The 26,499-nt window shown below is 41.3% G+C and overlaps 2 protein-coding genes across 5 annotated transcripts in view; one reads left to right on the top strand and one right to left on the bottom strand.

The window, feature by feature from the left end:
• sptb (spectrin, beta, erythrocytic) overlaps positions 1 to 10,107 on the top strand; it is a 42,079-nt gene extending 31,972 nt beyond the window's left edge. For all 3 annotated transcript variants that reach the window (XM_079370043.1, XM_079370042.1, XM_079370044.1), the window contains 12 exons: positions 154 to 377; positions 640 to 790; positions 1,281 to 1,525; positions 2,578 to 2,716; positions 3,076 to 3,160; positions 3,893 to 4,089; positions 4,515 to 4,597; positions 5,223 to 5,286; positions 5,581 to 5,837; positions 6,252 to 6,425; positions 6,883 to 6,925; positions 7,283 to 10,107. In XM_079370043.1, the coding sequence (XP_079226169.1) occupies positions 154 to 377; positions 640 to 790; positions 1,281 to 1,525; positions 2,578 to 2,716; positions 3,076 to 3,160; positions 3,893 to 4,089; positions 4,515 to 4,597; positions 5,223 to 5,286; positions 5,581 to 5,837; positions 6,252 to 6,425; positions 6,883 to 6,925; positions 7,283 to 7,483 (1,863 nt within the window). In that variant the 3' untranslated portion in view covers positions 7,484 to 10,107. The remainder of the gene's footprint in view (positions 1 to 153; positions 378 to 639; positions 791 to 1,280; positions 1,526 to 2,577; positions 2,717 to 3,075; positions 3,161 to 3,892; positions 4,090 to 4,514; positions 4,598 to 5,222; positions 5,287 to 5,580; positions 5,838 to 6,251; positions 6,426 to 6,882; positions 6,926 to 7,282) is intronic.
• Positions 10,108 to 10,760: 653 nt separating this feature from the next.
• On the bottom strand, positions 10,761 to 26,359 carry snap23.1 (synaptosome associated protein 23.1). Of its 2 annotated transcripts, none has more exons than XM_079370046.1 (8): positions 26,206 to 26,359; positions 21,750 to 21,864; positions 17,480 to 17,521; positions 16,585 to 16,633; positions 15,668 to 15,785; positions 14,284 to 14,457; positions 14,003 to 14,147; positions 10,761 to 13,000 (listed from the first exon to the last, which is right to left on the bottom strand). In XM_079370046.1, exons 2-8 carry the CDS (start codon positions 21,804 to 21,806, stop codon positions 12,938 to 12,940), a joined length of 648 nt encoding a protein of 215 aa, XP_079226172.1. In that variant the 5' UTR covers positions 21,807 to 21,864; positions 26,206 to 26,359; the 3' UTR covers positions 10,761 to 12,937. The 2 variants fall into 2 exon arrangements, with proteins under 2 accessions (XP_079226172.1, XP_079226171.1); XM_079370045.1 differs by lacking the exon at positions 26,206 to 26,359 and adding an exon at positions 25,988 to 26,161.
• Positions 26,360 to 26,499: the final 140 nt, after the last annotated feature.

Below are 26,499 nucleotides of genomic sequence, written 5' to 3'. Positions count from 1 at the left end.
GCAGGATTTCTTGGGTGTCACAGGAGTTCATCTCTTACATATTTAGCTGTAAAGCTTCAGAATGTGGATTTCTCGCCCCATAAAAAAACCAACAAAGACATTGTGTTTGTTGTTGTAACTCATTCCTCAAATATATCCATCTTTCTGTGTCAGCTTCTAAGGGATAGGTTCAGAGAGTTTGCCCGGGAGACGGGGATGGCGGGTCAGGAGCGGGTGGACTTTGTGAACCAGACGATAGACGAGCTGATTGAAGCCGGCCACACCGAGGCGGCCACCATGGCCGAGTGGAAGGACGGCATCAACGAGAGCTGGGCGGATCTGCTGGAGCTCATCGACACTCGTGCTCAGCTCCTCACAACATCCTATGAACTGCTCAAGTAAGCCCAACAGAAACAAGGAATCACCAGATCATGAGCGCAAAGTTATCTGGATCGGTAACTTTAAGAATTTGTAATGCAACATAATGCCTCAGAACAGTTGAGATCCATATTGATATTTGCTGCAACTTTTGTTATCAAACCAAAAATATTTTCAACTTGAACATGAAAAAAGGCTTGAAGGCTTCAGGCACCTTTCTCCTCCTAAGTGCTAGAGAGACGGTGTAATGTAGCTTCTGCTTATTATTATTTTTTTTTAAAGGTACTTTGATGATGGGAAGGAGCTGGTGGCTCAGATCCAGGAGAAGCAGAAAGAGCTGCCTGATGATGTGGGAGAGGACTTCAGCAAAGCCGAGTCCTTCCACAGAATGCACGCCGCCTTTGAGAGAGACATCAGCGCTCTAGGCAAACAGGTACAACACCGGGGATCAGGCGTTTAACTCTGAGGCTACACAGCAGGCTGCGGCCAGGAGGCACACTTTGATGATTCACATGCAGACAGAGCTGCAACGTTTGGGCAACCGAGAGAAATTTTCTCAAAAGTGGGGGAACCCTTAAAGTGTTTTATGACTGTTTACAGCTCAAGTTAAATTACTCTGGAATCAAGAAATAATTGATTGTATAAAAAAAAAAAAAAAAAAGCTGAAAAAAACCCCATTAGTGAGGTAAATTCTTATCCTCCCATTCAGCTGTTTCCCTCAGCTCTAAGCTCTTTGATCTTTTAATTTCAACAATAAAATACAGGGCAAAAGACAACGTTGACTTCCACTTAACGGTCACATTGTTCTGGAATCAACAACCAATAAGTCACATTTAGATTTAGAACTTTTTTTTTTTTAAAGGACAGACATTTTTTTTCTTCTTATTATTATTTACATGAGAGATTTGATTCCATGCCTTCAGGTTCAGCAGTTTCAGGAGACTGCTGCGCGGCTTCATGCGCAGTATGCTGGAGGACAAGCGGAGAACATCCACGCCACAGAGAGAGAGGTGACGGAAGCCTGGAAGGGCCTGCTGGACGCCTGCGACGGGCGCAGGGCGCAGCTGGTGGACACGGCTGAGAAGTTCCGTTTCTTCACGATGGTGAAGGATCTGATGGCGTGGATGGAGAGCATCATCCAGCAGATCGAGACTCAGGAGAAGCCCAGGTGAGGACGCCTCAGACGAAGTGAATTTGAACTTTAGATTGAATTTCTGAAAGACGATAAAGTGGAAGGGTAAGAGAAAAATGTTTTTAACTTTCTCCCACACAAGTGTGCGCCTCAGAGATCACTTTACTACGCTGATCCACTACAGTCCGAACATTAACTAACACACAGTGAGCACGCCAGCTTCCTCTCCTAGTTTCTACTGAATGAGTTAAAGAATCCTTGCTCTGAGTGTGTTTAAGGTTCACTTTTAATTCTCATTTATTTCTATTCTCAACAAAATTGGGATTTTGTTCTTTTGTCTTGTAAAGAACAAAGGATGAATAAAAAGCTCTTTGCATAGAGCTCGACAAAATTCAGTCTTTTTTTAGGAAATATTTCTACGTGTTTACACATATACTTTATTATGAAAGTTTGAACTAGATCCCTCATCTCTAATAAGTATTATGATGTTTATTTGTTAAGATCTCCATTAGCTGTTTAGAAAGCTCACATTAAAGACATTAACATAAATATAAAATGTATATTTGAAAAACAAAATTAAGCACAATACTCCATGCAAAGCATCACATTTAGAAGATATATCTATCTATCTATCTCTCTCTCTCTCTCTCTCTATATATATATATATATATATATATATTTATATTTCCAGTATTTTTTATTTGCAGTCTGCATATGTATATCCATCTTATATCCATCTTACAAAAACTCTACTGGGTGTGTATAAACAAACATCACACATTATATTCTGCATGAATTAAAACTGTTTTTTTATTGATCCAGTCCAGACAGAGACGCTTCAATCGACTATAAAAACATATTTGTTAAATTGCAGAACATTCTCAACTCTTTAATGTAGTAAATTTAGGTTAAATAACGGTTGATCTGAATGCTCGTAGCACTTTGGTGTTGGTTTCATTTAAAGGATACTCTACACTTAGCACAGCAGTGCAATCATTTCTGCTGTAGTTCCAGTCTCTACCAACAGAGGTAGATACACTTCATTCATTACCTGTTATCACTTGACATCCCTCCCTCGTCCACATTAGGGATGTCTCGTCAGTGGAGCTCCTGCAGAAATACCACCAGGGGATCCGCTCGGAGATTGAGGCCAGGGGAGCCAAATTCACTGACTGCACAGACCTCGGCAAGACCCTGCTGACACGAAAGCACCGAGACTCTGCTGAGGTAAGACTTCAGCCGCACAGACAGCTTCTTTTCATCCTCAGCCGGGCCTCAAATTGCTGCTTTCATTAGATTTAATTACTTTTCTGGGAGTGATTGTTCCTGTCTGGCGCTATGGAACCAATTGGATCTCCGGGAAAGAAAAAAAAATTCCACTCATCGAAGGTTCATCAGGGAGACTTTAAAGCAAACTCTAATTAGAAATGGAAAAGCCAAAAGAATTTAAATGAGCAATTGACCCTGGCCTGAATATAACGTGCGCTTAATTACTTTACAATACTAATTCTTGGAGGATAATCGCCGGTCCTGAGTTGTTTAATAACGCTGATATGTAACTGCGACTGTATAAATGCTTGTTTCAGATCAAGGAGAAGCTGGTGCAGCTGACGGAGAAAAGGAAGGAGATGATGTTCAAGTGGGACGACAGATGGGACTGGCTCAGACTTTGTGAGTAAAACTACACTTACCTTGAGCAGTGAAAAACAAATCTCGTACATATGTTATTCTTCTCACAAATCCACACTTTAATTGCCAAACACCATACGACTTACTGATGTAGGAATAAGCACTCCAAACCGGCGCACATGAAAAAGCTCCTCCGCTTTTGTTTTTCAAAAACTCTGAATCAAGCGGAAATCTGTTGCTGCAGTAAATATAACCTGAGACTAAAATAAAGACGTTCTGTGAGAGGATTTCTGTGCAATAAAAAACAAGGAGAGTTCTTCAACTGAGCTCCTAAGCAATATATTTGTAATCACCGTCTCTGTTTTCTTCACAAATATTCAGGCTTGAACAGGTTGAGGTTTAGGAAGAAACCTCCAACCCCGCTCCACTCACGTTAGCATGAAGGAGTTAATAATAAGAAAGCACCATTAAGTGCAAGAAGGAGTTTTCGTACAAACCTTGTCATAATGTGTTCCCCTAAAAAATATCTCGAGCTCCCAAAACTGATCTCAACCTCTTCTTAAAAACATCCTCACTTTAAAAACAAATTACTTTCCCACCGCGAAGTTCTTCGGATTATAAAAATGTGTCCTTATCCTTAAAAAAAAAAAGTCATCACCGTGTAATAATGATTTTTCTAATCAAAACATTTTTCACTTTCTGAAAGGTCTTCACTGTGTACAGAAAGTCAAATTCCTCCTGAATGAATGAACAAACGCTTTCTGTCGCCTGCAGTGCTGGAGGTGTGTCAGTTTGCACGAGACGCCTCGGTGGCGGAGGCCTGGCTGATCGCTCAGGAGCCCTACGTGACCAGCAAAGACCTCGGCTACACTGTGGACGAGGTGGAGAAACTCATCAAGAGACACGAGGCCTTTGAGAAATCCACCGCCACGTGGGAGGAGCGCTTCTCCGCTCTGGAGCGCCTCACGACGGTGAGGACGAATCTTACCTGTCATCCACAGCCGTTTCATGACCAAACACAGACACAGACGCGAATCATTTCAGCCTGATTAAGAGACGCCTGTTTAGCTCAGCTGGTAGATCAGCTGAGTCGTCAGACAGAGGATGAATTTGGCCACAGGTTCGACCCCTGACTTTGGCCCTTTGACGCAGGTCTACCCGCTCTCTCGTTCTTCATATTTCCTGTCTCTTTTCAGCTGTTCTATCAAAAAAAAAAAAAACGCCCCTCTTATTAAAATTTATGAAACTCTATTGTCCAATGAAAATATCTCCTGGAAAGAATATGACCTGCAGGCTAAAAGAAAAACCTTCCAAACAAATATTCAGTCATTGGCTGAGGCAGATTCTACACTGACTGAAAATAGAAAATAGATTCTTCTTCTGGTGTGTGTTGCAGCTGGAGCTGTTGGAGCTGAGGAACCAGCAGCAGGAGATGGAGCAGTTCATTAAAGAGGAGTATCGTTCTGACAAGGACAGCAGGTACTCACTCAGTCATTTAGTTTTCATGAGCGATCTGAGGATCATCATTAAAAGCCCTCAGAAATGTTCAACATAAGATCACAGTTTCTTCCTCCTTACTGATTCACATTTTCTGTTTTCAACTGGATGTCCTTTGATTTCTACGAAGTGTTTAAATGCATTAAGTGAGCCGCACTGTTGCACTGGGTGACATTTTCCTCCTTTATGAAATGTGATGGCGATACAGTAGTTTACACTGAGTCAATTACAAACAAAGTGTTTGCTGGCAAAATAACAACCAGAGTCATAAATCTGCCTCTGAAGAGTTTTCCCCCTTCATGCATCACATTCACCAGATAATGAAAAGCCCAACTGTTATAGGAAGTGATTCAGAACTTGTTTTCAATGCAAACATATATTTGAAGACGACTGTAATAATAATACAGTATAAAGAACTGGGTTTGGGCTTGGAGCCACAAGCAGACAAGAACTTAAAAAAAAAACAAGAAAAGTTTTTTGTTGGTTTGGAACAAAAATACAGAATTCTGTAGTCTTACACACACACACACACACACACACACACACTCTTTACCTGCTGCTCTTTAAAGTGTCTCATGTAGACCCCATGCTGCCCTCTTTCCCGCAGGAGAGAAGACACCGGCTTTGTAGAGGAATCTTCACAACTTTACACTATTGAGGAACAGACTCTGGTTAGTCCCCACCCTCACTCAACTCCTGCCCTCTGAACTTTTTCATGTGGTGACTTCCTTTAAAGCAGAACGAAAACCAGCCTCTTCTCTTTTCTGTGTTCTCGCTAACTTTTCAAATAAGCTCCTTGACTTTTTTTGATCCGTTGAAATCAAACTACTTTCGACTGTGTTGAGGCCGCTGTTCGAGCTCTCACGGATGCATAAATCAGGGGCGTGCTCCTCTCTTTTATCCATTCTGAATGTGAATGATGAATTTTAAAAAAAAGCTTCTCCTCCTTCTGATTCTGTCTCCAGTCCGCTTCTGGTGCAGTTGAGCCCACTTCAGGTCTGCAGGAGGGGACGGCCGGAGACTCCACGGTCCCCGTCGTCTCAGAAATGAGAGAGAGCGGCTCTCTGGAGCTCGAGCCCTCGGTCTCTGTAGCCACATCCAAAGAACCGGAGAGGGCGGCCACCATGCCCATGGAGCCCGTCAGAACGCAGAGTGTGCTGCAGGAGGGCATGCTGGGACGAAAACACGATGTGGAGGGCTCAGGGAAGAAGGCCTCAAATAGGTAGAGTGTTTGGGTTTTTTTTGCATATTTTTATCTGGTTTCCGACAGGAAGTGTAGTCTTTGCATGACTCCATTCCCCATAACAGGCAGCAATCTGCTTGTGTAAATGAAGAGAATCTATGAACACACTAGAAAACCCATTTACCTTTCATCCTCCTTTCATCCATCACAGCAGATAAGTTTTTTTCAACACTGTGACGTTCCTTAAAAAACACTGAAAACTATCGACAGTAGTTTCCGAGCAGTGAGCTGCACTAACGACTCTCCTTCTTTCTAATTAACTGGATTAAGTCGAATGAGGTGTTGATGTTGCTGTGGCGCTCGTGATTGAAACTTCATTAAATAGATTTTAGATCATTCAGAGGAATTAGCTTTATGAAACGATTGATCCCCGTCCCTAACTGTCCCTCTCAGGTCGTGGAACAGCTTGTACTGCGTGCTGAAGCTCGGTCAGCTCTCGGCCTACAAGGACGCCAAAAGCTTCGGCCACGGGCTGACGTATCACGGCGAGGACCCCCTGTCGCTTAGCAACGCAAGCTGGGAGATCCTGAGCAACTACAAGAAGAAGAAGCATGTCGCCAAACTACGGTGAGAACACGTGTCTCAGTATTACTTCCTGTTTCTTGTTGAAGTTGAATGACTTTCTTTATTTCTTTGTTGTAATTCGCTGCATGTTCTCTAAACTAATGTTTACAAAAAAAAAGCTGCGGATAGTTCAGTTGTTTCACTTTGTTTCGGAGGTGCTTGCAGTTTGATGTTTTTTCAACTTTGGATTGAGCTTCTTCTCCTCCTTTAGTTCACCAGCTGCTGTCACTCACTTTGACAACAGCTGGATCCTAAAAAATGCTGCTAGTTTAAAAAACACATCTATTCAAATGGATAAAAAAAACAAGTGAGAGCTCAGTTGCTTAGATGACAACACCTGTTTTTGGAAGCTGGTTTTTAATGGTCAGGATGTGAAATGAACCCAACGACTTGTTTTTTATTTGCCTCTCCGCACGACACCTAGTTACATCGATCTCTTTCCTTTTGCTTCCTCGAACAGTCTCAGAGACGGCAGTGAATATTTGTTCCAGTGTAAAGACGAGGTGAGTATCTGAGCTGTAAGAGATGAACCATAATGAACTTTTTTTTCCCAACTGTCTAAGAATTAAATGAGGCTCATTGTTCTGGACTTGGCATGTGTTTAAATAACCTTTGACAATACATACAGTACATATGCCTACGTCTAAGAATGTGGCTCACACTAATGAGGTTATTCTCATTGTCTTCTACCAACAACAGTTTCACCCTGCAGAGGTCTTTAGTATAAATAGTAATGAGCATTTTTTTATATTCTATTTTAAGCTTCTTTGTCACCTCTTCAGTTTATTGACTTTATTATAGGTTAAAAATCCACACTTCATCCCCCCCTGTAAGCCGCTGTGTTGTGCGTTTAATTTCAGGAGGAGCTCCAGCGTTGGAGCCAGGCCATGGAGAGGGCCGTTCAGCCCCTGGCAGACGAGGAGGCGTCGGGGCCCTCGGGGGCCAAAGCCCACAGCCTGCCCGCTCCCTCCTCCTCCTCCACCTCCGCTGCCCTCCCTGAGCCAAGCGCTGCCAAGAAAGACAAGGAGAAGAAGTTCAGTCGATTTGCCAAGAAGAAGTGAAAGGAGATGGGAAGGCCATCAGGAGGGGGGGTTGCCTAGGCAACGAGGAGAGTGAAAGTAGTGTGTGTACAATCAGTCAGGGCGAGCTTTTATCACTAAATCTTTTTATATTATTTTGTGAGAATTGACATAAATATGGTAGTCTAGGTTCAAGCTGTCACTTTTTGCCTGTATGTAAGCCTGTGTTTGATCGCAAAGGTCCACTTTTTTTTTTTCTTTGTGTTCTTCGGATCTAAAGCCAAAATTGAAAGTATCGAATTAAAGCACAGGAATGCCGATTTCACACTCAACCAAAGAATGTTTGTTCCACTTTTCTTTTGTTACTTTTGCTGCAGTTTTTGTTCCCCCTTCTTTAGTATGGCATGCTTTGATATAGCTATGTATGATATGAAAGCCTGTAATGAACATAGGGTGACTCAAGAGTACTGAGTACTTTAATTAATCTGCCTTACACAATGGTTGTGAACTGTAATACTGTGCTGTTTGAATCTGGAGCACTAAATGTTACTTCTAGAGCCGGAGTGAGTTTAACGGGCTTTAAAAAGGCTTGTAAATGCGGTGTAAAGACTGAAAGTGCAGTGTACGGTGCGCGCACACACACGCGCACACACACACACACACACACCAAGTGTAATTGCAGGCATGCAAACAAAATGCTCTATGCACTGTGAAGGGTCTGACTGTTGAGATTTTTTAAATCGGCTCATGACAAACGAGCCGTCATGAGACACCACGGTCAGTCAGTTTTGAGTAAACTTCTTCTCCGACTTTATTCCAAACTGAACTGTGACAGTACGTACTTCTGTGAACTTGAAATATATTCAACACTCGTGTATGGAACCCTACATTTCATATCTATCCATCGACATATAAATATATATATACATATACAGTTTATATATCTACAGGTGCATGAAGTATGTTTTACATTCGTCTGATATGGTGCTATTGTGATATTCTCAAACCTTCGATCAAGTCCAACTTCTCTTCAACTCTGGCTTGTGACGACACACGAATGCTTATATTCTTTACGTCTGAAGGGTGTTTCACAAGTTTGCTCAGTCAAGCAGGTTTATTTGAAGAAACAGGACTTGAAATGAACCCGATCAACTAAACCAGGATTATTCCTTTAAGAGCCACTGACCCCGCTCACTTTACTTGAATGCTTCATGGAGGAAATGTGCAAGTGGCGATTTTCTATTTAATGTTGAGTGTTAAAAACGGAGTTATGGATGAAGAGACTGAACTGTTTAAGCTCTTCTGCCACAGCAGTCGCTTGTGACTTCACAGGTACGATTGTCCTACTTTGGTTTGGCACTTGGATAAATGAAATAACATGAACCAGGCAGCCAATCAAAAGATGTATATCTAGTGTCTGTTTCTTCAAGTGAAAGTAGAGTGACGTTAAAAAAATACGTGACAAATTTGGAGAATATGGCCCACTGTGAAGCCACCACTAATGATCAAAGATTGAGATTTTCTGGCTTTAATATTTATTTTAAAAACTTGTGATGAGCACTTTAAAGGCCAAGAAACTATGTGAAAAAGTGCACGCTATGTTAAATGTGTTAAATTAAGTTTGTATTACAAATCTGACCTGACCAGGTGGGGTTGGTTATTTTGGTAACCTAATTCTGATTTATAAACTTGCTTTAAAAAATATTTGACTTGCAGAAGTAAACCTGATTGAACTGGTTCTGATCTTATCAAACACTCCTCTGATCCTAAACTAGATTTCAGAAATGATTGAGAATCATGTCAAAGCAGAGAAAGACCTCGGATGATTCATCTCAAAGCCAAAGTTTAAGACGTTGTGGGTCGTAGGGATCTTGACTCGTTTTTCCAAACCACACAAAACAGGACCAGGCATGCTGTCTGTGGAAGACCAGGATCATACAGTAGCAGTTTGGAGCTGAGGGAGTGTGTCTTTAATATGAATGTAAATGGAGAGAAGAGAGCGAGAATTGGGTACACATAGGAGTTTCAACGACAAAAGCCATAATAGGATGAAACACTTGAACCGATAAAGACAGAATGAAGAGTCTGTACGGTATATGGAACCACGTTTGATAACTTGTCAGCAGGAAAGTGGCTCTCTCACACACACACACACACACACACACATTCACTGCCGTCTTGCCTTGTACTGTCCAACTCAAGTGACCTCAATGAAATGACCGAAGTCGGGTGGAGAACATGAACGAGACTGTTCAGCTCACGAGGAAACATGGAAGCCATGATTTCTGTTTAGGTTGTTTAAATCTACAAGTCGTTGAATCTCTGATCAAGAAATACAGACTTTCAGTATCGAGAAGAATATCATGTCTGTGCTTTTTTCCACTTTTCCAATCATTTCTGTTCGAAACGCACCTTTGAAATGTTTTTGGGAGACTTGCATCACATGTATTCAGTCTTGTTTTTATCGGTCACTCTATCGACAGTATAAGTCGGACACGTCCTACTCCGTCACCTCCATCCACTTTGTCAATTCCTTCACCTGCCGTTTCTGTTCACTGGTTTTTAATCTGCATTTTGTACTCTCTAGCTATGTAAATTATCCAGAAATGTTGACAAGAATTATCAAATACATTTTGAGAGAATAAACTTTAAAATAAACTCCCTCATCTAAACACATTGTGTTGATTTATTGGCGGTTAATTCTCCTTTGTTTTTGGGAGAATTGATCTTTTAAATCACTTTTTCCAGAGAAGTCAGGACCCTGAGTAAAATGTAAATAAAAATGTGAGTTTTATTTTATTTTACTTTAGAACCTCATTTATGTTCAGGCTCTAAGACATCCATGGTAAATGGTAAACTGAAGATTGATCCAAAGGCAACTAGACGTGGTTGAATATCTTGTTTCAGCATTATTGGAGCTTGAACAGATGTGTATCAAATGTGGGTAATCCATGCCATGTTCACTGATGCACCCAAACAACATTACGGCTTCAGACTTATAAAACTGTGCTCCAATCACAAGCCGCATTGCTCCTCTCCTCCGAGGTTCAGAGGACTTGGCGTCCATGATTTCCAAACAGAATGTTAAATTTCGACCCAATCAGACCACCGGAGGGTTCTCCCCTTTGCCACAGTGCATGTTAAATGACCTGGAGCCCAGAAAAGGCACAAACAGAGCAAATATCCAGCATGACAGATCCACACTTTACAGAGAGGAAACTCAGCTAATTGAAATAGAAAAGGCTACTACAGTATGTATGAAACAGACTTGACTTAATTTTGATTAATACATTATAAAAAACACGTTTCAATAAAAAGGCATGTTTTAATAGATTTATTGATTACAAACAATTATACAAAGAAAGGCGTGAAACCAAAGGCTTTTTCACTTGGCTGAACAGTTTTCCACTAACAGAGCCCATTTCAGTGAAGGTGAAGCTGCATATGAACATATTAAATTAGACACGACTGATGCATTTACATTCCAGTGGCTGTTGGTACAACAATGAATAAACAGCCTTAAGACAGCGAGGCCGCCTCAGGCTGGACTAATTAGATCCCAGCTGACGAGCAGCAGACCCAGGATGATCACTTACAGCGATACAAAGCCCCGGATAACAGTCCATTTCAATCTTTACTAACTGAAAAGGTGTACGCCTGAAGCAGAGAATACAAATCATCATTTTTCCTCGGAACAAATAAGATTCATACGAGAGATACTTTCAGCAGAATGTATTACTTCATCTTTAGCCAATTTTCCACAGCGACGCCTTAACAGCCCGCCAGGACTTATTCTGCTTCTGCGTTTAGCCCCTAAAACATCATTCATTTACATGTGCACTTTGCATCTTGCTGCCAGCAGTAATTTCTCAGCCTGACTACGGCTTCGACAAAAAACAAATTATGCTTTCCACCGTCAGATTCGATCATGTTACCGTATCTCTGCAGTGGAAGCTGGCTATTTACAAAACGGATGCAAAAACAGTTGTTTGGGGATAGAGCGGCTGTTACAACACAGCCGTGGATCATCGAGAAGGCACTGACATGTTCTCTTGTCGCGAAATGCTTTTTCCAAATGTATCAGATTCCAGGTCGAATTTGTGACTAGGACACTGCAACAAATGCCCTGATAACAATGACCTAGTGAGTTTACACGAGACAAAATGCTGAAATACACAATGTGCAACCCGGTGATCAGAAGTGAAGATTTGTTTTTACACTTTTTCAGACTCTGCAAATATTTTACCGGAGGAAATTAATTTTCAGCACATTCCCCGGCCTCGTGTGGGAACCCCTGCATCGGGTGTTAAATCTCCTCTTGGGTGTCATAAATCTTTATTAACCAAGAGGTAATAATGGAATTAGAGTAACAGAGAGACTTTGGGAAATTAGTAAAGAGTAACAGTATGTTTCAGTATATACAGAAACACTGAAAAACCTTAAGACAGTAAATGTGATCAGCTGAACAACTCTTAAGTTTTTTGTATACAGGTCTGATCTGAATTCAACGAGAAGCTTTGAGACGTAATTAGAGCGTTTTTAATGATAGCCTTACAAGCTTCATTTCTTCAAGGGGAGGTGCTTTAAGTTCCAGCATGAAAGAATTGACCCTGACTCGTTTTAAAGAACATTTAAGAACGTTTGAAATAGCTTCTTTTTTTTTTTTTCTTCACCTGAAGCTGCACGAATGACATGAGAAAAAGGTGTTCAAAACAACTTGACTCACGAGTCCTTTCTGCTTTTAATAAGAAAAAATTAAATAGGCATGTCATCTCAAAATAATACATAATTAACTTAATTACACGTTTCACTCTGAAGGATTTAAGGAAGACGCTTTGTTTGGACAAATGTTACGCGTGTTGTAAATGAACTACAGGAAGCTAGGACAAGACAAGACCAGCAGGGGGCGATACAGAATTTAACCCTGAAAGGCGGCGAAGTAGTTCGGATCTGTGACACCATAATTACAAACCAGACACGCAAACATGATAGTTGCTTTGACTTTGAGAGAAAGTCAAGAAAGAGAATCACTCAGACAGAGAAGCAGCTGATCTGTGCTTCTTCCCTCCCCGTCCATATTTGGTATCAGACAGCGGTAAATAAGGCGGTCAGACACTTCCTCTTCGAGAATGTTTGTAATGCCAGAGCTTCTTTCGAAAGGTCCAGCACGATCATGATTACATGTGGAAGGGTCTTTACATAGAATATGGATAACTTACTTTTAAGTGCAGTCAAGGCTACCAAACTGCTTTCTCTCCAGTTGGATTGTATTGTTTGTTTGTTGAAGAGTGTGTGTGTGTGTGTGTGTGTGTGTGTGTGTGTGTGTGTGTGTGTGTGTGTGTGTGTGTGTGTGTGTGTGTGTGTGTGTGTGTGTGTGTGTGTGTGTGTGTGTGTGTGTGTGTGTGTGTGTGTGTGTGTGTGTGTGTGTGTGTGTGTGTAGAGGCTGTAAAGAGGCTCTAGGTTGATGGATAAAAGTGGCAGAAGCAGGTTCCTTGTCTACTTGAGGAGCTTGTTGGCTCTCTGGTTCGCTTCATCAATACGGACTTTGTTCATATCCGCCTGAAAGAAAGAATAATAATAAAAAAAAGATGTAATGGGGTTGTTATACAAAATAAAATCACTGATGTCAAATGCTTTCAAAAACAGTCACGGTTTCCTGTAGTCACATTAGAATATGTTTACTTGGTTTAAGTAGATTCCTGTACAGGTTTAATATGAATGTTAACATGTACGCTCACAAGCCTGAGTTTGACTTGGAGTCAATTAAATGTTTTCTTTTCAACCTAAATGTTCACACTCAAAAAACTAAAAGAAAAGTGTAATTTTCTATGAGGAAGTAATTGGATGTAACACCTGCAGTATTCCTGCTGATGCAACAACTCTTATTTGTTTCATCTGCTCGCTTTCACACATTTAGTTGCAGTTACTAATTTAAAAAGGAAGTTACATAAATGTTTGGCGCCCTGACCCTCAGTGTGTTCAAGTCACACTGGAATAAGAGAGGCAAAGTGTATTTTTGTTGGCCCTGATATTTGTGTATTATCGAGACACAAATAAACATTCTGAATTATTAAAGAGGATCGCTTGACTTCCCATAAAACCCTACACTGTTTACATCAGGTTCACAAACGAGCTGTCTTTTTATTCCGTCTGCATTAAAGAAGCCAACCACAAATCAGTAAAACAATATGAAAACATTTGTAGATTTGTTTTTTTCGAGTTGTTAACAAAAAGCCTGCCCTTGTAAAAACATTCCTCCATAAAGCGAGCGGCGGTTAAACACTCCACATGGTGCCTTTTATTTTCCTCTACAAGCTTAACATGGTGAATGTAAGAGATTTAAAAAAATAAATAAATAATAAATAAATTTCTAAGAGTAAAACTGTTCCGGTTTGCCTTCCAATAGTTTTGTTAGTGTTTGATGTTTTCATCAGATTTTTTAGGATGCATCATTTTGGAGGGAATCAGTAAGCAGCAGAGCCGCCTAAGAAGTGCGATCAAACAGCTTAATAAAAAAGCCTGTTTAGAGGAAAAACAAAAGTAGTGACAGCATATTTATACCTTGGAAGTGATGTCGTCAATCTGTTTGTTCTGCTTGTCTATCTCGTTGCCCATGTCCATGGCCATGGTTTTAAGGTTGCCAACGATGCTGCCAACTGCATCCAGGTTCTCTTCCATCTCGTCCTCGCGTGCGTCGTTGGTTACCCTGCAGCGCGCGTTCAAAGGGAGAGTGATGAATACATGTTCACAAACTCTCTCTCTTCATTATGACGTGAAACTAGCAGAAGAGCATCGGTGAGGTCGACATCATTAACGTGCTTCTGACATCCTTTTTGGTTCACCTCTTGATGTACGGGCCCGATGACGCCGAGGCGTTGGCCTGAGCAGGCTGCCCGTTGCGAACAGCCGCCGGCTGCCTCGAGACGATTCTGGAGCCGTTGGCGTCGACTTCGCCGTCGCCGTCTCTAATTCCCCAGGTGCGTTTGTATCGGGAGTCTTGCTCGATTGATGACACCCTGGAAGAGACGAAGACAAGTCATTGCCTGCCAGGAAATCCTGCGACATTTCAATCTACACAAGAAGATTGTTAAACAACCACGTTTCATTGGAAGAATCTGAGCGAGGTTTAGAAGACGAGCATCCAGCTGCTGTAACAGATAATCATTGATCAGAAGAAAGTGAAAAAGATTCCCTACCTGATCTTAAGGTAATCATCAAAGAATCCTCCTCTGCTCCATTGTGAAAGCATTTAGGGGAGATTTTGTTTCATATTTTTAAACAGTCATGAACTCATTGCCAACACTACACCATATGAAGAGTGCTCAGCACAAAGCAGGTGCACCCGTGATTTTAAGGAACCTGGTAACAACACTCGGTCACGCTCAGAGACAGACTGAGGACAAATTGATTCAGGAAATCTATCGACCATAAAAACGCACATTTGAAATGCAAATGTGCGTTTCTTCTCTCTTTGTTAGTCTCTACTAACTCTCCTGTTTGTGGATGTGGCTGCAGTTCACTCCGTGCTCGAGTGAAATTAACCTCACAGACGGAACAGTAACATGAAAGTGCTCAATCACATGGAACCCCCCCCCCCTCAGTGAACACACACACACAAAAAATAACTTATTCTAAAGGTTTATGGAGGGGCCAAAGCTCTTACTAGTTTCTGCTGCTTGAAATCATGCTTGGTTAGAGAGTTGGGCATGACAGACTAGACTACTCAAAATACCTCAAAACCCGCGAGCTGTTGCTAGGCAGAGGGAGCCGAGGAGAGAGAGAGCAATACAAACTTATGTATTCTGCATCTTCTCTTCCTCGCTGTCCCTCTTGTGTTGTTGTAATCCCATTATTTTCAAGTAGTGTTGATTCTTTGTAGTCCTTTGTTTTTTTTTATTTTATCATATTTCATACGTTCTATTGTTCTCAGCTTATTTCTGGTCTTACAATAGCGAGCCTGTTTTTGTTTGTTCTTCTTTTGATGCTCATTTTAAACTCGCCGTATTTGCACTTGTTTTAATTAGCATTTTTTAGATTTCTCCTTCTCGTCTCCTCACTTTATTGTAGCGCTTTTACCCCTCCTGTACTAAAAGATGCGTCTGAATATTATCATTAGTATAATGAATTCTTAGGATAGAAACAGCAGACACGCTCGCAGACAAAGAGGGGAGCAGAGCGTGCTCAGACACATGAGGGATGTGGAGCGTGGCTCAGCTCTCAGTGTACCTGTCACAGGGGCAGACGCAGAGGCCGCAGCACTTGGAGAGGTCAGTGAGGTTTTTCTCAGCCTGTCTCATGTCCTGGTTGATCTGGTCCATGCCCTGGTCCACACGCTTCAGCTGCTCTGCAACACACGCCGCCAACAACACACCATGTCACACACACGCTCCCTTTTTTTTTTCTCCCTAAACCTCGCTACATTTTCATACGGCAGGAATTCGTCTGGGTGTTAATTTTGTTTTGTTTATCACCTTTATTAATCAATTTTTAGGATAGATCTAATTAAACTTTAATTATCCCTGCGAGGATTCAGAAAATGGGTCAATAACTGGGTCATTGCGGCAACACAAAAATGGAAAAAAAGATCATAAAAAAAAAAAGAAGCAGAAGACTGCGGGTAGTACGGCGAATCATTATAAACGCTCATTTTTAAACTGAACACACTGAAGGCAGCAGCTCCACAGAAAGTGACGAGTCATTTTCCCTGTTTGCTGTTTTATTGTTACGACCTGTGTTGTTACTTCACACTGCAACATTTCTAAATGCTCACAGCCTCCGACGGAGGTTCGCGCAACTGACTTCAACTCTCAGTCGAAGAGTTTGTTAATGTTTCTCAAGGCGTGCGATTGTCAAACATCTTTGTCCTTGTTATTTTTCAACGGCCCACACTTCGCCTCGAAGCCTCGAGTGGAAGAAAAAAATTATTCAGAGCAGGAAATGTGTTCCCTTCAATCATCTCAAACCCGCATCAGATGCAAAGCTTATTTGCATAACGACATTTCCATCACACTTGTACAATGACGTCTGGTTAGTCAGGTGGTTAAATAATTACTTAGAGAAATATATGATGTATATGATGCATCAGTAACGACTCAAAAAAAGGAAACAGCTGAAAAGCAGCAGTGACAGATGCGTGCAGCTACCTCCTTGTTCGTCCAGCATCACCATGGTGTTGACACCGGTCTGTTTGCTCTGGAAAACAAGAGAGGAGAAATCAGCCACAACATTTCACAACAAATGAGAAGATTACACACAGATGTCGGTACACTGGACAAAAATCGCATCCCAGACATAAAAAAAATCACATCAAGGTGCTGAACCGTTTGTCCTCTCGCTCCTTTAGTGACTAACTCTTCATTTTACCCCTGAAAAACATCTCATCCACTGTTTCGCTCGTCTTTAACTTCTTCTTCTGCATTTCCAAGAATTTTCCACAGTTAATGCAAATACTTTATTTCTTTTATTTTTCTACTTCTGTACGTTTTTTTTTGTGGCACTTTTTAAAAAGGAGCTTTTGTTCAAAATTGTGAAAAAAGAAGTTTAATTATCTTCATTTCCAAATGTTACAAATGTACTAAGACTTTTCTACTCTGAATATTATACTGAAATATATGAGATCACTTATGGAGGTCGGGACTTTTAGTAAAATTAATTTAATTTTTAGACATGATGGACCTCCAGGGGGGATGTCGGAGGGGTCCACGCCTACAGCCAACGACACCGTGCATCGAGGGCTGACTTTCAATAGATGGATACATTTCAGTACGTGGCAGCTGCTCTGCTCGGGAATGACAATCAAAAAATTGAAAATGTAATTAACCTCATACTAACGTGAAGACTATTTCCTGCTCTCAGAGACTTCCCTGCAGAAGTCTACCTGTTTGCTCATTCTTAGCCCTGGACATTAAACTGCTTCTGTCATCTTGCTCTGAGATAAACCTGCTCCTGATCCTCCTCTCTTCTTCTGTCCAAACAGCTGCGGGAAAGATGTCATTGTGTTTGTGTGTCAGCAGAAGCAGCATCATCTCGTAGCCTCACCTCCTCTGCCAACTGCAGCATCCTCCGTGTGCTCTCCAGCGACTGTGGAAGGAAAACACGAGGGGTGAGTGAGTGAAACTGAAGAAAACATGAAGACACATTTATCGACCCGACTGTCTTTGGCTTCATTTGAAACTGAATATTAGTTTGTCACACGACGCCAAGACAGTGAAGATTGTGAAGAAAAAGAGACAGGTCTGCTGGTTCGCTTGAAAAACAACCAAGAAAAAGTCCTTTGTAGGATTGACGGAGAGAAAGACACAGAAGGTAATTAACATGGAGACAATGTGAAGGAGAGCCAGATAAGAGAGATAGGGTAAATGGAAAGATGCTCATGATAAGAAACGCATGGACAAAGCTCCATCATTAACATTCAGAAAGGCGGACAAAAAAGTCCTTTTTATTTAAAAAAAACAAAAAACAAATTAACATTCCTGTGTGAGTTTAAAGCTAATAAGATGCTTGCTTTAAATGGCTGTTACATTCCTCCCCCTCGGTGTGTGCTGGAAACTGAAGGTGGAAACACGTGAACATGACATCTACACTGAACTGTTTAAAGTAGGGCTGGAGAATTAATCTAATCTGACAATCAGAATCTCTAACCGGCGACATGGAGTACAGATTTGGAGTTTTTTTTTTTAGGGTCACGTGACGACACCAAACAACAAGAAGTCACATTTAAACACGAAGGAAAAAAAAGTTTGTAAGAAATGTTATTTTTTATTTTTACTGTTTTAAAGAAGTTCATCTCTACTTTAAAAATAATAAGTGTCATTTTCATCATCATGTCATGTTTTGATTTTAGTTTGAAGAAATTCAATAAATGACTCTTTAATGGGGTAATATATTAATGATAGTTTAACTGTTTTATTAGGGCTGTGCAGTCAAGTGTTATTATATTATAGTATTCGATCAAAATATAAATGAACACTTTCATGATGTGCTACAAACGGATCATTTATCAACAGAAAAAAAAGTCACAGATTATTTTATCATCAGTGACGACGTTTCTTATTGCAGCCTCTTGAATGTGAATCATTTCTTTAATTCTTTATCGAATGATGTTAAACATGTGACTGTTTGAAGACAGACGTCATCTATGAGCTGCTCCTCGACCAACAACAACTCCAGTCAATGTCTTTTTTTCAGTAAACATCTTTCATTTTCACAGCCGTTAAATTATTGGGACTTCTTTTACATATCTTATGTGGTAACAAAGAAAATGATTCTGAGTTTGTTTTTGTTTTATTACTCGTGCTCGTCTTTTACGTTCAGCCCTCGACTGCACAATCAGAAAACACTAAGCGTGTTAAGGACGTGGTCAGAGTTCCTGTTCCTGTGTCCGAACCTATAATGGGATCTTTGTATGACTGACAGACACGCGCTGACAAGCTGTGACAAAACTCAGACCACACGTGAACGCTCAGACACACGAGTGTTGCGGGCGAGCAGGAATGCAGTCAGTCGAGATGGGGAACGCCTTCAGCACAGCACAGCACAGCTATCCCCATAAGGGAGCGGAGCGCCGAAGCGACTCGGGGCATGACTCCATTGTTACCTCCACTAATGAACTGTTAAGACGAGAGAGTGGGGAGCGGATTCGTCCTCCTCTCAGTGGTAGGTTTGCTCTGAATACATTAATCAGCGAGTTGAGAAAAAGACAAACAGAGAAATTGGCGAGAGGGAAGAGTCGGGCTCGGCCAGGTTTCTGTTGGCTTCGCCAGAACATCACTTGGGTGGATAAACATTACATTATGTCTCCGAAAATCCTTGAACTTGGCTAATTAAGCCTGAAAATCGCTGCCCAAGCCAAAATTTCCAGATTGGGATGCTGTGAAAAAAAAAAATCTTTGAGATGGAGACAATGGCGTGGTATTTTTATCGTTTGTGTGGGACGGCTTTAATGGTAGTACAGAAAAGTGAGGCACGTGCATGTTCCAGCAAACTACATGCAAGGCTTTTTTTTTGTGTGTGTGTGTGTTTTCTAATTTTTTTTAAAAAAGGCAGAAAGCTCACTACAGGGATTCACTGGCTGCAGCGTGCCAGCGTGATTCGAGCGGACAAACAATGCACTCTTCAAACTTTGACACAGTGCTGAACTAGCTGACACGGAGAAGAGCCGTGAAATCATGGGATAGCTCAAGGAACAAATTGGTTTTTTTTCTTCTTCTTATCATTAAGAATTCCAATGTTGCCCTGATACATTACCAGCCGTGCTCTGAGTGTTTCAGGTTTGAGTTGTTACCCAAAGGACCCTCCCACGCCCTGCCCCTCTAACAGCTGCTAAGTCAACCGGGCAGCAGGAAGGAGAAAAAGAAGAAACCTGCAGGTTAAATCAGAGAAGCACACATACATGGAGCAGGAGAGAAAACGCAGAGGAGAGAAAGACAAAAGAAACGATTAGTAGAGTCAGAACTACAGGAAGGTGAAGTGCACACCCACATGCACAGCGAGAGTAAGTTAATTTGCTTCCATTTGAATCAGAAGGCTGATCATATGATGCCCCTGAGTGCTGATTAAACAATTATCTCCTTGATAATGACACGCTTAGATATAGCTGACAACATTCAAACCGTCAGAACTGCAGAGGGGTAAGGGAGCGATCGGGATCAATTAGGCGTAAAGCCTCACATGCTTCCTATTAATGCCTAGCTCAATAATCACCCGTGTGTGACTGTGTGTGTGCGCGCGTGTGTGTGTGTGAATATGCAATGAACATAATTACCCACAGCCCCTGTTCTCTCAGTGCTGTGCTCAAGCTTCCCCAGGATGCATGATTTGTTTTGCACCGACTGATGCTTCTCCAAAGTCTGCTGTTGTGCCTATTAAAACGTATTTCATCACAGATATGATAAATCTGTATTGTTTTCTATTTTGGTGGATTATTAAAAGACAACAGGGCTGGAAATCTCACGACTCAATTCGATTGTGATCTCGATTCGATTCACAGTCTACTCTGCCGAAAGGTTTTTTCACCTTTAGAGAGAGCCTGGCAAAACACTTTACACTGTTTCCAGATTTTATGCTAAGCTACGCTAACTGTCTGTCGTGTCTAGTGCAGTGTTGAGTGGTGGCTCCGGTGTGTTCAGGGACTGAGAGCTTCAAAAAACAAACGTGAAAAAGTGAAAGAAGCACTTTTTAAATCATGTTTTAGTTCTGTTGTTTCTTTGTTCTGTCAAATGTTTGTGAGGTCCAAACTCCACAATATGTCATGAAATAAATCCCATTGGTTGGAAAAAACGAGTGCTGTGTTTTATATGAAGGAGTTGGTGTTGGTGGGTGCTGAGGCTGGACCAGTTGAGGACCATTAGTCACAACACAACTGTTCCAGCACACAGACGTACTGTACATGGTGCCGAGTCTTAACAAGTGTTAAACCGACACGTTAAGAATCTGCCTCGTCAGCTGCTGCAGCGTTCGTTTAAATAACTGCATCTCGTGCATCACACGTGTGTGTTCACGTCGTAGTGCGCCAAATTAGAAATGATGATCCACCAGAAAGAGCTCGTAAACTGAAGGTTTGAGACGAGTCTGTTCAAAGTTTCATCACCAAGAGAGAAGTGTGAGGACAGTGACCATCGAGGCTAAAGAGGTTAATGTTTAATTTCTAGTGTTTTAAAACATGATGAAAGTACAAAGGACATCTGAGAAGTTTCCGTACGGTCGTTTTACACACAATGTGAAAAGTTCACCATTCAAGTCAAACTATTGTTAACAGTGGAGACATCACACAGAGGAGGTTTTTGCCTGCAGAACAATAAATGAAAATTTTTGCACATGCAGCCCCCCCCCCCACACACGTTTTTTAAATTGACATGAATGGTGTTAAATAATTGGAGGTTTGTCAGTTCGTTAGGAGAGACTCAGCTCAAATCCATACAAAACATAAAGAAGCAAAAAATACACAGAAACTTTCCAAAACAATTCAGCAACGTATCATCCTCCTCACTGTCTGTGTGTGTGTGTGTGTGTGTGTGTGTGTGTGTGTGTGTGTGTGTGTGTGTGTGTGTGTGTGTGTGTGTGTGTGTGTGTGTGTTTTTTCCAAACACACACAGCTTCAGCACAGATTCTGTCTGCAGCTTGTAGTTTGGCTTTTTGATGGCAGAATATTTAGGTTAGAAAATCCCTTTAAGGCAAGTTTCAAACTTAGAAATAGAAAACGAGAGAGCGGAGGAAAGGAGTGTCTGTGTGTGTGTGCATATGAGTGTGTGTGTGTGTGTGTGTGTGTGTGTGTGTGTGTGTGTGTGTGTGTGTGTGTGTGACTCATTACCTCATCAGTCACTTGGTTGGCCCTCATGGTCATCTGCTCCACCGTCATGTCGTCCATGTTGCTGCTGTCCTTTTTGGAGGCTCCCCCCGTGGCACCGAGCTCGATGTTCTGCGGCCTGTACGAGGAGGCAGAGTTCACAAAGTCACATGCTAACAACATTTATCAGCCAGCTGTGTGACTCAAACTAAACCGACAACGAGTTCCTCTCAAGGCGGCGACAAACCAAAGATCTTCTATAACAACAACAACAAAAAAACTGCTGAAACAGTTGAAGAATCGGTGAAGAAGACCTGAAGTGAACATTCAGACAGATGGCCTCCTTTCTGTTCCTTATTCTCAGACCAGTTAATGTCCATCAGAGCTCAATCTGTAATAATCTACTTGTCTGCACAATATTGATTTTTGATCACATCACGTTTCAGGTTAATACAGCTGGCTAATTAGCTGCAGTTAGCTTAATTACCCATCCAGCTTTTAAAATGATGCAAACTGATGATTCGATTGGAGACAGTTTTTAGTGAATTAGAAACTCAGACTGATATCGGCTCTCTCTGTCAGCGCTGTTCTTGGAGCTCGGCTGAATCAGGATTGTTCACGTCTAAATGTTCCACTATGTTAACAACACTGTCTGTCAGTGTCTGGTGAACTTACAGCAGGTCATCTGCAGGAGGTCAGACTTCACATAAACGTGTCAAACATAGAAACAGTCAATCAGTGAGAGCACTTAAACGAGCCATCTCTACATGAAGACACTTCTGCTCATATTCCTCCAGAAATGCTTCCCTTACAGATATGAAATAACGACGGCCTTGTTGTCTTCATTAGACAGGACGGCTACAGACAGAAGAGAGAGAGTGGGCTGACATGCAGCCGGACCTGAACCCACGGCCGCTGCGAAGAGGACGACAGTCCTGGGACCTGGAGCCATCCAGCGGCCCGGGATCTAGACATGTAAGGATGTCCAACACCGAATAGATACAAATACTTGCTGGTTATAGATTGTATAAAAGTGTTTGGTTGTAAAATAATAACAGAAAATAAAAGAAAATACACATTATCTTCTTAGTTATTAGTAAAACTGTATTTACACTATAAAGATGAACCAAGTCCTCTTAGACTTGATGGTTTACATTTTTTGTGGCCTTGATTAAAATTCCCTCATTTATATCTGATGTACATCAGGATCAGTGTGTCATGCTTCAGAAAGTCAGGACAAGAACATCACTTTATGTTCATGTTACACATCTACACAGAGAGAGAGAGGGGGGGGGGAGAGAGAGATGTAAAGATCAAACATGCCAAGCCCTTTTCTTAACGTCACAACAGAAACAAACAGTTGTTATATTTTTACTTGAACGCCATGATGACGAGCGCAGTGGCAGCTCCTGTATTTGGCATTGGCAGGTGTTACTTATAAACCCTTCCAAACAGACAACAGAAAAATAAACTTCATCGATAACAAATGACGCCATGATGAACGGGAACATTACCCCTCAACATGGCCTGAACACGGATCAATACGAATTATAGATATCTGCTCCGTTTTCGCCCCTGGTGCCAAAATCATAATCACCCATCTTATCCGAAGGCAGCGCAGGATAACACATCACGAAAAACTAATTTCACCACATCTGATGAGCAAAGTGACCACGATGAGAACGTGTGTCTGAGCTGCACACGGGGACTGTGTTCCTGCAGAGACGACACACTCTTCACTACTTAATTGGCTGAAAGAATAATGTGAGAATGGCTTAATGCAGGGCGTTAAAAAAAAAAAAGGAGAGAGAGAGAGAGAGAGAGAGAGTTCAACTCCACCAGCATTAAAAAACCGAGTGCTTAATAAGATAATCGTGGACAATAAAACCAAGCAATTACAGCCACAGAGAGTTCAGTAACGCTAACTGTGCTCACATTTTGACAGCTCTGTGCAGACTCTGGGTTCACATTAAAATATAGATTTCACTAATTGCACAAGAAGTACAACAGCAGGAAGTCTGTGAGGTGTAGCTGTGTCACTGAGAGGCGTTTATGGTAAACCAACAGCGGCAGGAAATCCGCTAATCACTGTGAATAGGACCCTTTTCTGTGCTTTCATTTTATTTTGAAACATTTCCAAAAGAGGCGAGTGATCCTATTTGACAAGGATGGCAAGAACAGGGCTATAAAAAGAAGCCAGACAAAATCAATAACATCTATAACACTTTGAGTTTCCCCACGAGAAGTGGTCGTAAATGTGTGGTTTCACCATGAATTCAACACCACACAGAGACAGGTGTAGTCTCACTGTGCTGATCCAGCTAATCCATTCCAGATACATTCTGATCACAGCATGTGCCGCCACGCAGAACGGTTTATCAGATACAAGTGCAATCCAACCAACGGTCTAATCTGTGAAGGAAGTGACCTTCATGGTGTCCAGCGTCACATGACGCACTGAAATGACTGCTGGAATGGCAGCTCTTGGCGTACGACGTAACATGAGATCAAGATCATCACACAGAAAAAAACGTAAGCTTGGTTTTTTTTTTCTTCTTTTTTTTTGTGATTTAGGGGAGAGCGCACTTTCAAGGACAGAGCCCACTCATCGTATAAACACAAAACGCTGCCTTTATTCCAAGTTTTCAAAAGACACCAACACTCAGGAAACAACGCTTTTTCCCCCCCTCTGTTTCCTTTTCCCGTCGTCATCTTTTCCTTTAAAGTTCAAGTTTGTCTTTTGTTCTGTTTTTCAAATAATCCTTGAACTTCAAGTTCCCTTTCATACCTGCACCACCAACGAAACATCCGGATTAAAAACAAAAAAAAAAAAGAAGAAGAGGAGGAAAGTAGATAGTCTCCTTGGCAGACGGTTCAGAGGACTGAATGTTGTTGACGCTGCGTTTTTCATGGGTTTTTATGTCTTTCGGAAAGAGGGCACACAGGCTTGACTGCTTTTGCAAAACTGATTATTGGACTTGGCGAGATACTGATGTGAGTTTACAACGAAAAAAACAACAACACTGAGGGGATGTCATTCACACGCTTGAAATGCTCTTTTGAAATACCACGCCACAACAAGAGGAGATTAACACGTCAAAAATAAAAGATCGGTTCCATACGAAGCGGACGTCTGTATAGCTGGACTATTGATTTATCCTCATGATTTAGTAATGAGACTGTTACACTGAAGCCACACTGGGGAAAACACTGTATTGCTCATGTTGCTGTAGAGGCTCGTCATCATAACAGTAATATTACACTATACACTATATTTTCACACCTAACACTCGATCACAACACATCCTTCGCTTCCTTTAACACACTGCATGTGTTCACAGTATAGACTGTATGAAGATTAGTCCATTTACAGTCTACGGTTTAACGGTCACAGGAAGGATAATATAAGAAGTCTTAAGAGGGACGTACCCGTTCATGTTTGAGTGTCTTCTTCACAGTGTGGAAACACAACAGCTCCTACAGGGAAACACATTTCTCGTTCCTCTACCCAAACCTGTTCCTCCAGATCTTACTGGCCTCTTTTCTTATTGTCATCATGCGGTCTCCCTGTCCTCCATCTTAAACTCTACTAGACACACATTTTCACCCTCACAGCCAGTCCTGAAACATGAAGGGACTTTTATGTTGAACAAGTTAAAAGTCTTACAGTGTTTAAAAGCTCACAGATCTCTGAACCGAATCGAGTAAAGACCTCAAACTCATCTTTTTTTTTCTTAAAGAGCATGTTTTATGGGTTATAAATCCAGGTGTCAAACGATTTTACTCTTTACAGCAGCCCCAGTCATCATGACTTTTAGTGGCTTTTATTTTGACAATTTAACGTGAAAAATGTTAATAGAAACTCTTAAAAAGGATAAACAAACACTAGCAAAATATACAATTTAATTAAAAACACGAATCAAGTCTAGGGATAATATATAAATATAAATACATTAAAGTCATCATGACGGGTGGTGAATCATTTCCGGTGTTACATTTAAAGTGCGCTGTCCCCAAACACATGACTTTAGTTACATTATAAACAGAGGGGACATTGTTAATCTTATTATTACGTTATTTGATGAGGGTCACCTGATGGACAGGTGAATGACCAACATGTTTGCATTACGAACCAGTCGCCCCCTCCCAAAAAAAACAAAAAACACCAGAGTTATGGCTGTAAAAGTCCCCCAAAAAAATAACACTTTAAAACTTTATCAAAGTTTCGAGAAGTCTGTCAAAACAGATCAAAGTTGTCTTACATTGTTTTTTAAAAGTTCCTGTCGTACTCAGGTGCCGTAAACAAGGTGGGATCCAAAGGGTAGGGGGGCAACTGAACTCAGCTAAAGTACTGCTAAGTTAGCTCCCTGGGTAGCTAGTTCCGCTTTCCTGTCAAACACCCTTCGTCGTCACTTAAAAGAACAACTGTGTGCAGGAGTTAAACAGGAGGGAGATATTTATCTAGGGAGTCAATACTCACAGTTAAGCCTCCTTGTTTAGAAATGAGCTCGTTACTCCTCCTTCTTCAAGGTATGCGAACTTGGCTTTTTCCAACTTCTGGATTCCTTCACTCGTTTCACCGTCCGAAGAAGTGTGTCAGTTTGGTGCGTTCAAGTGCAGTCGGAAATAAACTGAAAATCCAAACGCGGAAACCATTCCAACTAATTTTTGTAAAGCTGTAAGAAATTGTCAGATGCTTTGTATTTTTTTTTCTTAATTATTACAATTATTATTTGTTGTTGTTATTACTTTGCATGTTCGAAAAAAAACAATA

The sequence above is a fragment of the Symphodus melops genome, assembly GCF_947650265.1.
Source record: "Symphodus melops genome assembly, chromosome: 19".
Classification (NCBI taxonomy): Eukaryota; Metazoa; Chordata; class Actinopteri; order Labriformes; family Labridae; genus Symphodus; species Symphodus melops.
Note: the sequence above shows the minus strand (reverse complement) of the source record. Positions and strands in the feature narration are given on the sequence as shown.

Coding starts and splice junctions, on each gene's coding strand:
- snap23.1 (XM_079370045.1), bottom strand. Junction 17,522..21,749: donor CCAACCAAGTGACTGATGAG/GTAATGAGTCAC, acceptor TTCCTTCCACAG/TCGCTGGAGAGCACACGGAG. Junction 13,001..14,002: donor TTGACGACATCACTTCCAAG/GTATAAATATGC, acceptor TCTTTCTTTCAG/GCGGATATGAACAAAGTCCG.